At 30.6% G+C, this 14832-nt stretch overlaps 2 protein-coding genes across 2 annotated transcripts; both read right to left on the minus strand.

Annotated features, from left to right (window-relative positions):
- Positions 1-2874: 2874 nt before the first annotated feature.
- On the minus strand, positions 2875-3554 carry LOC105649595 (glutaredoxin-C9). Its single transcript, XM_012236287.4, has one exon. The coding sequence runs from the start codon at positions 3469-3471 to the stop codon at positions 3019-3021; it is 453 nt and encodes a 150-aa protein (XP_012091677.1). The 5' UTR covers positions 3472-3554; the 3' UTR covers positions 2875-3018.
- A 7243-nt stretch (positions 3555-10797) lies between these two features.
- Positions 10798-14562, minus strand: LOC105649596 (MLO-like protein 12). The gene is given in 15 exon segments (XM_012236288.4): positions 10798-11011; positions 11013-11260; positions 11350-11478; positions 11572-11607; positions 11688-11861; positions 11970-12010; positions 12119-12168; positions 12294-12382; positions 12493-12567; positions 12684-12772; positions 13098-13158; positions 13406-13522; positions 13604-13758; positions 13847-13904; positions 13980-14562. Coding segments are annotated over 15 exon segments (1512 nt in total). The 5' UTR covers positions 14106-14562; the 3' UTR covers positions 10798-10947.
- Positions 14563-14832: the final 270 nt, after the last annotated feature.

The raw sequence follows: 14832 nt of genomic DNA on the forward strand, positions 1-14832 counted from the left end.
AACTCGTCCTTTAAATTAAGGGCTAGAGTGATAATTAATCATTTTAACTTTTTCCACCGTATTAAATTATTGAGATCAAATCCCAATGAGTAGAATAAAAAATTAAAAAAAAAAAAAACACAAACCTAAAAGTCTCCAAACTTAATTTTTGGATGTTATATGTTTCTTCCAAACATTGAGCTAAGTTTGACTATAAAAGCCTCTGGATTGGTTCAATTGGCAACAAGGTCTTGTTAATGGGGTTGGACAAAACATTCCAACATAAACTTACACACACATTGACTGGTCAAGGACTAGAAAATGGCTCTCTGTTTTTTTTTTTTTTTTTTTTTTTTTTTTATTATTATTATTATTTAAATCACTAATACATCAGCATTCAACTTTTTCTTAATCTAATGACGATTAGGGTTTGACTCTGTTAACTAAATCTTTATGCATAGCATTGGGAGATCTTTGCCTTTGATTAGTAGTTCTCGTTACGTTAAATTTAATAATTTTTTACTTTGCACAATAAATAAAAAAAATGATTCAATTACTTTAATATTAAAAACTAATGATAATAGATTAGATTATCTTTTAATTAATGTTTAATTTTAATTAAAGCAAAGTTTTTTTAATAGAAATATCTAAATAAGGGTAAAATTGAAATAAAATAATTAATAGTAACTTAACTTTTTAAAAGTATCATCTAAAATAAAATAAAATAAAATAAATATCAAAATTTATCAAATTTAATGGAATAGAGATTGCTATTTTTTGATTAATTAACGAAACAGTGAAACACCTAAAAGGATTAGGTCTGTCCAATTAAATCAAGATAATGCATTTGCTAAAGAAAGGTAACGTGTGTAATTAATTTAATTACAGAAGATAAACCCCCTTTTTGGTCAAATTAGTTGGGCTTTTCCCTTAATTAATTATGTACGGTTTCCTAATTATGGAGTTAGATAGATTAGGAGAAGTTAATCATTGGTAACACGTGTAAAATATGATATTTACTATAGTCCCATCACACGAAGGCCACGACATGATATTTGCACTCGTTGTCGCAGCAGATGGATAACACGGATATTATCTGCAATTCAAATATTCAAATATTTATGGGAAAAAAAAAAAACAGGAATTTTGGTGAAAATATGAATTAATTGCAAACTTTAAAAAGAATCTATTCCTAAAAAAAATAAAAATAAAAAGAATCCTGTTTGAAAATTTAGAGCTAATAAACATAACTTCAAAATCTTGATTTTATTTAAAATTTTCATAGCCAATTAATGATTGAATAACTAAAAAAAGCAATTAAAAAATTAATTAAAGTAATAAATAATTTCAATCTCTGTAAAAGTGATCATAATACAAATTTAAATTCTTACAAAAAAGCACTTATTGAAGAATTAAAAATCTTTACACTATTTATCAAAAAAGAGAAATCTTTAATATATATAGTCAGTCCAAAGAAAATTTATAACCCTTAATTTAAAAAAGAAAATCAAAACATGGAAGATTGTGTACAGATTGAACTCAATCTTGTAACAATAGTGTAGGTACAAATTTTCAACCTACTAAGTGATGCATGCAGTGACTAGTAGGATAATAATTTTTTAAATATTTATGCCTCACCTGACCCACTTTGCTAATGGGTGACGAGAGGATAATCCCTACACCATATTCTCTCCACTTTTTAATTAACCGAAAAATTAGATGGCCGAAATATCATTGCGAATTATATAATATATAGATTACATAATAAGAGTAATTTTTTTTTAAATTCACCAAATTTATAAAAATATTTATAATTGAAAAAATCTAAACTCGAGGTTTCTCATTAATTTGGATTTCTGTAACATGAAGCATGAGATTTCCCCATCCTATTACATCACCCACCATGACCTAAACACACGTTATTGCTCGTTCAATCTTCTCTCTTAATTTTTTTTTTTTTTTTTTGATTTGCCAAATCAACTATTCCACCATAAATATTCAACATTACTGTGCTTTCATCATCAGTTGAGTTAACAGATATTAATTTTTATTTTTTCTTATTTTAAAAAAAAAATCACTCATGCAATTGATTTGAACCCTAGGATTTGTCTAGGCAGAATTAATCTCTCATAGACACGTTAGGGAGGCATTTTCCTTTTAATTTTTTAATTTTAATCCTTAACATATCTTCAACTGGACTCATTAGTAGGTGAATTAATTATTTGTTAATCCACCAATTGCCAAATATATTTTTTTGATAATGATTCTTTAATTTGTTTTTAATATTAATTAATCTATGCAAATCAATTTTGCAAAATATTAATTAATCCTTCATTCTAATTACATGATAAATACAATACCAGTGTTTTTTTTTTTTTTTTTGTAATGACAATACCGGTGAATTTTAATAAAAAAAATTTAGAATAAAATTAATTATTAACAAATGATTTTAGGAAAGTTATCTCTTAAATTAAAATGTCTTATCGTCTTAAACTACTTTCTATATATCTCTTTCATCAGTGTTTCTTTTTTTTTTTTGACACGAGAAGGATTGCTCTTACCTCTTTCATCAGTTTTGGTAATACATATAATGCTGCTTGCATTTTCCACGTCATAAATTGATAAGATAGACATTATAAATTAATTGAGATTTTTTTTTTTACAAGGGAAAAAAAAAAAAAGAAAAAGAATGAAACTGATGCCAGTCAATCCAATATGGCTGAACCCAAACAGAGATCAACATTCCAGCTGGAAAGTTACATTCATATATATATAGAGAGAGAGAGAGAGAGAAAGAGAGTCTTCATAATTCCCAAATTTCAAGAATCCAAGATCTGAAATAAAATTAGATGATCTAAAGGCTCATATGAGACGGCAAGAAAATAAAAATAAAAATAAAAATAAAAATCCTATATATTAATTTATATATGTATATTTATTAATTCCTCCCTCTAAAATTCGTTGAGAGAAAGAATTAACATCCCAATCAGAACATTAACTTAAATTAAAAAGAGAATTAAAAGAAAATTTAGGATTAAGTCATAGCCACAGAGCCCCAGCTTCTTTCAAGATAGGGACCAACTCACCAGAAATATGAGTTGCCATAACTCTTTCGAGTCCACCAAACAATTTTCCTCCGACGAAAACCACCGGAAATTGCACTTCACCTCCGTCCACGTCTTTCCTTCCGTTAATGATCGATAACTCATTGATCACGGCAGCTTCTTCCTTTTCATCCACCTCGAAGACGGTGGGGTTGACACCTAAACCTAATAGCAATCTTTTTACGACATGGCACATGCAACATCCACGTTTGCCGAACACTATAACTGAATTCTCTAATACCAATTTTTGGACGTAATTTTCTCCATTGGCTAATTCTACCACATTTCCACCGCTAGTACTGCCGCCATCGCGCGGAGGAAACAGCCGGTTGACGCCGCTGGTGGCGGTGGCCGGGATGTATGTTCTAAATGGGATTGCTTCTTGCATGAGATCAAATAATGTAAGAATTATGAGGCTTTTGTGCCTGTTGATTGTCTGTTTGGTGAGAGGGGAGGGGGGGGGGGGGGAGAGAGATTAGATTGGTGGGATTTTAATAGAGGGAAATGAGAAGACTCTAACGTCAACGGCAGTTACGCATTCTTTTACGTCACAGATACTGTGGGTAACGTGGTTTAACGTCACTGCTTGGTAGACGGATTCCTAGTTACTACATCTCATACTGTGACCATTTGAATGCGTATGCGGCCAAAAATATTTAATATTAATAACATTTCCAACTGTCTATATTTTAAAAATAAAAAAATAAAAACCAGAACGGCAAATTTGTTAAAAAAAAAAAGTTTTAAACAATTTTCATGAAACTAATATAGAAGCTATGCAAGCTCCAAAAAAAGACTTTTTCCCTACCAATTAAATACAAAAACTACTTTTAATAATTAATTTTTTTATATATTTATTATCTTAATTAATTATATGCCAGGCATTTCCTTTGAGAGGTTAAATTTGATGAATAAAATTATTTGGTTTCATGTTAAGAGGAAACAGGTATTTCTTCCTTTCTTTCTTTCCTTCCTTCCTTCCTTCCCATATAAATTTCCTTCCTCCCTTTCCATATAAAGGTAAAAAGTATTTCTTAAATTTAAAATTTACACAGATTAAACAAATATAGTAAATATGAATCTTAATTGATAAATTTTTACTTAGTCTTCTTCTTATTAATATAGCATTACATTAAATATATTAAAGGTGCATATTTCAAAATTAATGTAGGTGACAGTAATAATTACTTTGTTTGAGGATTTTATTAACGGTGATAATGATATATTTATATAAAACACATATTAAATAAAAGTAAAATAAAAAACTATAGAAATTATCTGCTTTTGAAAAGAAAATAGATGTGTAATTTGGAACAAACAAAAAAGAAAAATGAGTTTATTTTTATTAGACCGATGGAATATATATCAGCATTAATCGATGGATGTCTTATTGATTACTATATCTTGACAACTTTTTTTGACCCAATTGAAATGATAATTACATCATCTCATTAATCTAATCAACTTATCTAGTGACATTAATTAATTAATAAGCTTTGAAGAATTTATATTAAATTATATATATGTAAAAAAAGAACATTATATTTACTATCATCAGACTTATGCCGCCCATTGCTATCATGAAATTAATATTTTTATCCTTTAATTTTATATGATTTTATCCAAATTTATAACTTTTTATTTAATTTAAATGAATTTGAGATATTGAATTCATTTACACTGAATATTATGAAATTAAAACAAGAATGGTATTTTTTTTTTTTTTTGTAAAAGAATATTAAATTTATTTTGAAATATTATTTATAGATTGAAAATTTATTTTAAATGTCCAAAATATCTAAATTTAGAGAGGCCCCGGATTATGACCAACCTTAAAAAGAGACAAAACTACAAAAGCCGATTGAGGGGTGAAGCGTGTACACGTCATCAATGAGAACGAGATGCCCTAGATTGACGCCACATGGAGGTGGAACACCATTATATCCGTACATCGTCGTTACATGTGCATTTTGCCACATGAAATTGGATAATGTTTCTGATGATGCATGCCAACGTGGCTTTCCATGTATTGAAGGCCATCCTGTCATTTTTAAGCCACGTGTTGCAAAAGTCTATTTTCTCTTTCGCTGATGTAGGATGACGATACCAAGAGACCCACCTGCGACAGTGACCTGGATATTGGTTTTTGGCTGCATTCTTCTTTCCCTTCCAATTTTTATCCGTTTTATTTTCAAATTTTTTCTTAAATCTTGCCGGAGGCTGCACAGTAATATCATGGTCATTGTGGTACAAGAACATCACAAGAAAACTACTATTTAGTCCCTCAAATTTTACTCTAATTCTTATTTTATCTTTCCCTTTTAGCATTTTTATACATTTATAAAAAAAATAATGGTAAAAATAGTGTTTTTAGATAAAAATAACTAAATGGTTTTATAAATTTAAAATTCAGAAATGAACTAATTAATTTTTCAAAAAAAGAGAGAAAATAATAATGAATTATATCGGTTGATGGTAATGTTGGTAATAACTGAGTGCACATGAGAAACATTTTTTTATGTACCTTGTATGTGATAAGATAAAAACAATATAGACTTTGTTGTCAATACTAAAAAGGACAAAGTTCGTTGTCAAATAATAAATGTTTTAGTAGATATTTGTATCTATATATGTTGTAGTATTAAATTAGGATTGTTCAACCTAAAGTAATTCAGTCACAAAAATTTTATTAATTTTTTTCATTATTTGATTGCTCAATTAAAATACATTACCCACGTGTATTATTTCCTTGAATTTTAAAAAATGTAAATGATGGAAAAATACATTTTTTTTTCAAGATTAAACATTTTTATTATTTAGAAATTATGATAGAAAAATTATTAATATCTTGACATCACATTTATTATAACTTAGTATTAAAAATTTATAAAAGAAAAATTTTAATTTAGAATAGCATTTGTTCCTTGTAAAATGTAGTGATAGTGTAACTAATAAGTAGTATGATAAAAGAGCATCAACATCCACAATTAATAGTATAGAGAAGATAGCTAGCATGGTGCATGAGGGACATTTATTCAATTTTGCTGACCTAAACAATGATGAAATAGGAAGATGAAGGATATTTTCTTTTAGTTCAAATCTTAAAATACTTTTCTATGCTCAACGTATATATAGCTTTATAAAATTTATGAAATTAATTATTAGTTTCGTTATAGTACAACTACATTTGCATATTAATATATTTTTTTTCTTTCATCATGGTACAAAGTAGACTTTCAAGTAGTTTAAAGAGAACAAAGAAAAAGAAATAAAAAAAAATATACATGTGTTATAAAATATATATGGGTAATTGGTTGACCGGTTCATCTATATTTTTTCATTACACTTTTTTTTTTTTTTTTTTTTTTAAAGTGATTTGTGTATATATATATATAGAGAGAGAGAGAGAAATCTATTTATAGTTTATAGCATATTACCGTATAAAACACTTGTGACTATTGGACCCACCAAAAGTTTGTTACTTATGCCATAGGCCATGCAATTTGGAAATTGGGATAAGATGATCTCATTATATTAGAAAATAGAAAAAAAAAAAAAAAAAAGTTTTGGAAGGTTCAGAATGTATACGTTGCATGAGTATGCGCATTATTTTATAGAATCATTGCTTGTGAGAAATTGAAATATTTTATACTGTCCAAAAAGAAAAAGAGAGACGTAACAAATTTTTTTTAAAAAAAAGTCAATTACAAATTTTTTATACTAATTTCATATGGGTGAATAAATATATCAATCTTACTGGGAGAAAAAAATTCGCTGGATTAAAAAAATAATATATTTTATAGTTTATATTACATATATTAATTACAACTTACAAGACGGTCCACATTTTTATTTATTCTAAAATAGTTTGAATGAAATTTTTACTGTAGCTTGGTTTGACTCCAATGTCAGTTTGTCCTTCAATTCATACATGTGATATAACACAAACCCAATAGGGCAGGCCATAATTCTCCATCAGCAACCTTGCTTTATGATCAACCAATAAAATCTAACACTTGTGATCCCTAACTAACAAGAAGCACATCACATGGACATGTATGGCAGTCAGATCCAGAAAAAAATAATTTCTTTTTAAATAAAAATGAACCATAAAACAAATGTATAAGTTGTTTTTTTTTATACTGAAACAGGAGATTTGAATTTGAATTCGAACCTCTACCTAAATTTATTGTTGGGTTACATGTGCTTAATATATGCTGTCTTTCTTTTATCAAAAGAGAAATTGTGTACCATTTACTTTGCATCTGCTTTAGACAAACAAGTAGTAGCTAGGAATTTAGCTAGACTTAAAAAAAATTTGTGTGGAAAAATTGGGTACGTGAAGTTGAGATTGGACAGGACAGTAGTTTCTGTGGTCCATCAAATCAAAGTTCCCTTAACTGGAATATAAAAGGGTTAAAGACATACATACATACATACATCTTTATGTTATGCTTGACGTGAAGACTAAGAATGCAAAATTAAGTTGGTCACCGCAATTTTTGACAAGCGGCTACTTAAGCTGTAGACATGAAATTTCCATTTGAAAAAGCATCTTTTGATAAGTAATAATAGGTTCCTAAATTTTCCCTTTTAAGAATGTAAAGCAACAGTGGCTAAGGCTAAGGGAAAGTCCTTTTTTTCGTAGGATCTTTGGAGTCGATTTATCAATTCATATTTTTCCCATTTGTATGCTAATTCTTGTGTTCACATATCAACACTGAAAAAACATGTATTCAAACGTTAAGGTTCAAATGCAATGGACCAAACCGTAACCTACAGTGCCAAAATTTCAAAATCTAACATTTTTCCATGTTTCCAATTTCATGTATCAGTATTCCTTGAAGAATCAACTTGGTTCTGTCGTGAACATTCATTTACAGCTATCTCAATAATGTTGACCCCTATTTAATGTGCATTCCAATCAACAAAGTCACAATTATTGCTTGTTGCTACTGATATGTTCCAACCGAAACTCTATTGTCTTATTCTTGCATTCAAAAATTTTAAATTTTAATTAATTTCAAGATTACCCATTTCTTCAATTTATAATTGTGGCATTTGAAGAGTTTTTTTTTTTTTTTGTTTAAAGTTATCTGTTGTTTTCAAAAGATTTAGGAGTATTAATTAATTTCTTGATTGGGTAGACTGACCAAGAAATCAAGGGTTGCAAGTTTGCTTGGAAGAAATATGGGACTGAAATATTTGACTTGCAATTACCTTGGCAACGCGTTTACATCGGGATTCTAGATGATGGAGTTTGTGGTCAAATTCCAATTTGACTTGGCAAAACTCTGGTTGTTACATGACAAATAGGGAATAATTTACTCGTTCAACTTAAGAGATTCTTGGATTCTCATGTCCTAAAATCAAAGTAACATAATCTTAAAAAAATGAAGCTAAACAACCAAATTTCAGAGCAGCAAACAATGAATGCTACAAGCAAAAACTGGTCAATCCATTCACATTTGCTAAAGTAACTGCAATAGAAGAGAACAAACATCTTGCAAGTTCAAGCCTCGGTTGAAGCGTAAATTTGTTCAAAATTGATTATCTAAGTTCCTGCTTAATGTTGTTTCCTGGTGGCTCGGTTTTCCAAGTTCAAATATTGAAGGTTCAACATAAGATCATTAGCATTCAGGTCAACCTTATTGGCAGAATCTGACATAGTCTTAGTAACTTCTGTTGCAGCTCCAATTTTTCTGAGTGCAAGAAACGAATGATTGTTGGCAATTGCTTGACCAATCAGTTCAGCATTCTTAGCCTCGCCTTAATTACAAGTGATTTCAATTTGTCGGTGATCAGAGAGAGAGAGAGAGAGAAAGATATTAGCTTTTGTAAGTGAAAAGAAGCCCATTATATGAAAGTTTCTATGGTACCTGACAATAGCACCTTTCTTGTCTTGCTCAGCTTTCTCCACTACAAATTTGGCCCTCTCATCTTCTTGTGCTGCAATTTGCTTTGCTTCAATTGCAGATGTAAACTTCTTCCCAAAAGTTAGTGCTGTAATTGACACATCATCTATTTCAAAGTTAAAATTAGCTGCCCTCTCTCACTATATTTTCCGAATTTCCCTACTGACATTCAATGGAAAAATCAACCCATAAAGATTTTACAGCACTGTATATAATCACTTTTTGCTACTTGCAAATTCTACAAGGACAACCTTCTAATAATATCAATATTAAACAGTAGTTGATTAATATTTTGAGGGAAAAATAGCGGCCAACCTCTCTCTGAGTGATAAGCTGGCTAGCATTGTACTGTGCAATCACAGCCTTGAGAGTTTCATGAACTATTGAAGGCATGACCCTCTCCTTATATTCCTTGCCAAGAGTTCGATAGATTGAAGGCAGCTGATCTTCAATAGGATGAGTATGGACCCTAAGCCCTATATTGGCCTTTTAGCACTTGCAGTTCCAGGCGCTAGTTAGTAGAGTGATTAAAGAAAGCTGCACCTCTTAGCCTAAAACAACAATGGATTCTTGCTCATAGATACGGCGTAGTTCACGACAAGACAACTAACAAAGTTAAGAGACAATAAAAAAAAATAATAACTGTTAATGATATGTAATCATTTTAAATCTTTTATATTTTTCTATTAGCATTTTCTTAATCTCAATGGTGCGAATGAGATAATATTTACCATTTGGAGCTCATTTAGTGCCAGAGGTACTTTCAACAAGTTGGGGTTGTGAACGAATATCAAAGATAATTGGCCTTTCGATCCAAGGAATTGCAAAGTGTGTTCCTTCAGGGTAGACCTGTGCATTACATGTCAAAATACATAGTCATGATTCAGGCAATGCAGGAAAAGAGAGGAAAAATAGCACAACCATGAGTTATTTTGTTACATGAAATTCAACAATAGAATTGGATTAGAATGCACTTCCAGAATTTCTAATTGAACTTCGTTCTGTCAATTGTCAATTAATAGAGAATTAACATAACTCAAAACTGATACACATTAATAAAGAATTAGCCTGCCTTGTCCAAGATGCCAAATGCGCGGTTGAACACAATGGCTCTTTGCCCACCCTCGACGTTGTACAGGCTATTGTAAGCAGCATACGCACCAAGCCCTCCAAGTCCAAACGTAACTAGTGTGTAAACTGCCTTTGCCACCCTTGGGCCATTAAAAATTCTTCATATCCATCATATATGCCTCAAAAGGACCGAAAGAGTGATTTAGAAAGACAATATCAAAATTTTCACGTAATACATTTTCGAAGCACAAAACATGCGATGTGGATCTGTGCTAGGAAAAAGATATGAACTTTATCGTACAATATGCACAGAAATTTATCAGAGCCGATAAAAGATGAAAAAAAAAAAAGCTTATACCTTTGGCGAATCCTGTCTTTTGTTCTTGCTCAGCTTTTGGTTTTCTTCAAATAGACCAAAAAGAATTTTTTTTTCTTTTAATTATTATTGATTAGGAACAGAATCAGTACTCAACAATGGCTGGAGGGTTTAAGATGGGGTTTGACTCGTTTTATTTTCTTCTTCTTCAAGTCATGAAGAGGAAAAGTAGAGTGAGATTAAATTTGATCTCAGGACTTCAGCTTGTACCGCTAGGCTAAACATCATTTACATAATATCTACAAACTATTTCGACTTATATATCTAAATATTTCTAAAAGAAAAGTAGCATGGTAATGTAATTTCAATTTATATTTATCCAGGAGAATTTGAAAAAATAAAAATCTATTCATAATAAAAAGAAGAAAACTTTTATATACACACAAAATTGCAACTTAATTTGGAATTGGTAAACACCCAAACCGATTGCTGCATACAAAATTCCAAATCATACTAAAAATGAAAGAATAACAAAATTGTACATCTAAATGTCTAATAGAAGCTATCTGCTCAAAGAATCAAACCCACCAAATGAGTCCATCTTTTCATGTTCTTTAACTGCTTCTGCTTTCTTCTTCTCCTCCATTCTCCACTTCAATGGCAATATGTTCAACGTCGGACCGACCATCACTACCTACAGCGTATGAAGCATCAAGACTAAATGAAGGTGAAGAAATAGAGGCAACTGAAGCATCCACTGAAGGGCTAGCAGCAGAGTAATGTTTTTTCAGATTTTTCCTTGCCCTGGCTCTCCATCTTTTAAGGCCCATAACCACATTTTCCGGAAATACAACTTTTTTCATGGATGTACCCATCTGTAGTACCAATTATATAGTATTAATTATAAAAAAGATCAAGTTGATAAATATCCAATCTAAATTGCATATAGAAAATTAATGCATACCTGCGTGACCAAAGCATATAGTGGCAATGTCACATAGCCACAAAGGAAGTGTACTGATACTCCCATGGCTAGCCTTATTACAATATCTTCAGTTTCTCTATGGAAACATGATCTTAGACCAAATTTGAACTGTGTTTAATTAATTAGAAGAAAATTAATTCAGTATTGAATTTTATATTCCATTACTTATATATTAAAACTCGTAATTAAATTGTTAATTACCCAAGTCCAGGTGAAGAATGCAAGCTGAAAGGAGTTCTGCAACAACCCAAAACATAAATATACTTCGTAAATACAAATATATAGAGTATAGATAATTTGAAGATATCATTAATTACCTGAAATAAAATGAAGTGTATAAGGTGGAGAAGCAATTTGGGCCAGCCAAACCAGAAAAAATGGTCACTAGGCCTAACAAGCAAAGTTCCTCTAACGACATGAGACTTGTCATGGCTATCCAAGCACATTGAAGTTATGATGCCCTCTAGCTTTGTACCCACCAATAGTACCATCTATAAGCAAGAGAACATGAAGTTATGTTATCTTCTTTCTCATTTTCCATGCACTTTAAAATTCTTGATACTAGAATTACTGATGGGTAAAGAGAACAATTTTCTTACCACTAATGGAATGAATGGAAGCCATAAGTAACTGTAAAATTCTGTGAATATAAAGAAGAGGAGTTGGATTAGTATTATGAAACTGAGTACTTCATATAAAATTTGAAGAATTGGTGCAATTTGATTAATGAAAGTATATCTGCACTCACTATGTGCATTGAAGAATATGTAAAAAACAGAGAAAATCCAAATCCAGAAACTGCAGAAACAAAATTTGAGGCAAATAATTATCCTCTGAGGTTTAATGAGAGCTATAAAATGAACTTCAACATCAAAAAAGAAACATGTCAATGTCAATATTTTGTACACTGACTGTACAGATACCTTATCCCCACCACCACCCCAAAGTCTTTCTCCAAAGCTCTTTTAATGTATTTCTGAAAATCAAAGTTCCTTCCTTGCTCAAAATGGGCCTGCAGTGCATAATTAATAATGTTAAATACAGAAACTGTAATTTTCAGCTTATAAAGTTAAGTTAATGACAAAAATACGTGCTTATTTAGTTGTCACTTGAGAGTTGTACCGTAATGAATCCATGTCTGAGTGTGAGATAATCCACTTTAGAGACTGATCCATAAAATTGCCTCACAAAACATGTCTGCAAAACTTAGATGAGTTAATTAATTAAAAATGGTATAATATTCCTTAATAGTAATGATTCTCTTATTTAAAAAAAAAAAAAAAAAAAAAAAAAAAAAAAAAAAAAACACAAACCGGCCACTGGAGAAGGCGGTGTTCACTCCAGTATCTCAGGTGCCTTTTACCAAATGATGTTTGATGGGTGAGCTGAAATCTCCTTGGATCTGGAAATCATAAGCATGAGAAGACAAGTTCACAATTGTTTAAAGCAAACAAAGGAATAAAAGTTTAAGCTTTTTATTAATTTTAATAGCAGATTTTTTTATCCTTTATACTTAATTTTGGAAGTATTATATTAATTGAGAGAAAATGTAATCATGCAGACTATTGCTGATAATTTTTTTTTAATTTCCTGAAAATAAATAATTAAATTAAACATAACATTGACAGGTCTCCATGAAGATCATAATAAGCCATGATGTCATACTTGTTTCCTAGTGAAACAAAATTTGAAAGTTCCAATGAAAGATTAGGAAAAATTGAACTTACCCTTTGAAAATTGGTAGTCAAGAGTTCTTGTTTCAGCCTCCCAAGACTCCCATCTCCTCATCTGAGAAAATACACAGTAAATTTTTCTGTAAAGTCCAATTTTCCCATTTGGAAATCCATGAAAGTGAACAGAAGTACGTATATATATGAGGCGTTATACTGAAAGTTTGCTTCCTCTTAGAAAATTCATTTCATATACCTCTAGAAAGTCAAAAGCCAGTTTGAGAAAGCATCGACTAGGAAACTAATAATAAGTTAAAGAAAAGAGAAAATTAACAAAGAAAGTTCATTGAATAAAAATTAATTACCTTGGCCATCCCTAATCCAAATATGAGTATGGATGATAAAGAATGGAAAGAAGCCAACACAAAGATCAAGAACTGGAGTTCTCTAACACCTGACCTAGATAATAGAGACAGCTTTCCCTGTTCATCAACATCGTCATTGAGTCTGTAAATGGAGAGAAAATCATACATTTGTCTTATTACATATGAAACATAATATACCTGCTCTGCACATTTTGCTTCTTCCTCGCTCTCACCGGAAGTCACGCCACCACAAGGAAGAAATGTTTCGCCGACGCTCTTTGGGATGCAAATAGTTGCAATAGGCTTTTCGCTTACGGTTAGCAACAAGGACATGAAACCCAGTAGCATCAATTCTACAAGTTACAGAACATGTATATGACCGAGCAAGGTTTAATATATAAGAACAATTAGCATTTCTTGCATATATTAATTATTTTTTACCTGACTTTATCTTGTCTAAAGCCTGTAAGAGTGCCTTCCTCCTTTTCTTGTTGAGATACTGAAAATCAAAACAAAATATATATGCATGAATGCATTTTAAAGGGTCATCAAATCTTGCATATATAAAATATACCTTGGCTAAAAGATGGAGCAAGTGCTCAATTATGATCGATAACAATATCAAAATGAAGCAAACAGAAGCAACAGCCCATGTTGGCGTTGTTTCAAGTGTCGTTTCTTCTTCTCCTCCTTCAGCCATCTCTCTCTTTTAATTTTCTCTCTTGTGGAATATAGCAAGATTCTTCTCTGGAATTGAATTTGTCAAGCTTCTGTTGCTACAATAATATATAACCGTATAGTTATCGTAGGAAGTGGGAAGAAGGAAGACGACCCAAAGAATGAATACTGGGTCCCAGTCTCAGCTACTAAGTGGTCTCAACCTTTTTGTCCTAAGTTTAATATTAATGGTGCGAAATTTCACAACAGAGAGAATTAACTGGAATCCTTCATTAATCAATAAATAAATAACTTTTGATGCTTATGTGTGGTTAATTAGTCAAAATAACACAATGATTAAATTTAAACGACAAATTAAAGTGATACATCATCATATACGTGTTTTTGTACAGTTGAGCTTGACCTTACTAAAAGTAAAACACCATTCTTCTTCTTCTTCTTCTGGTATAGAGTCTTAAGAGTCAAATGTTGATTATTACGACGTACTATAAAACTTGTTCACCAACCTGATTGGTGAGAATATTCTGCTGCCAATGTTTTCCCATTCCTTTTTTTGTTTTCTAATAAAAACAATAAAGGAGGAGAAAAGAAAGTTTATTACGAAAATAGGAAAAATATAGTCAGTTTTCACGAGATTACGCGTACTGATCCAAATTTTTCTTTCAGCCTTTTCACGTTTTAACGTTTATTACAAAGAAAAAAGAAGTGAAATATTACCTTAGGTTTGTAAATTCAAGATTGTTTGAAAA

This window comes from Jatropha curcas, chromosome 11 (genome assembly GCF_041381405.1).
Source record: "Jatropha curcas cultivar XTBG-Jc1 chromosome 11, XTBG_Jcur_1.0, whole genome shotgun sequence".
Classification (NCBI taxonomy): domain Eukaryota; kingdom Viridiplantae; phylum Streptophyta; class Magnoliopsida; order Malpighiales; family Euphorbiaceae; genus Jatropha; species Jatropha curcas.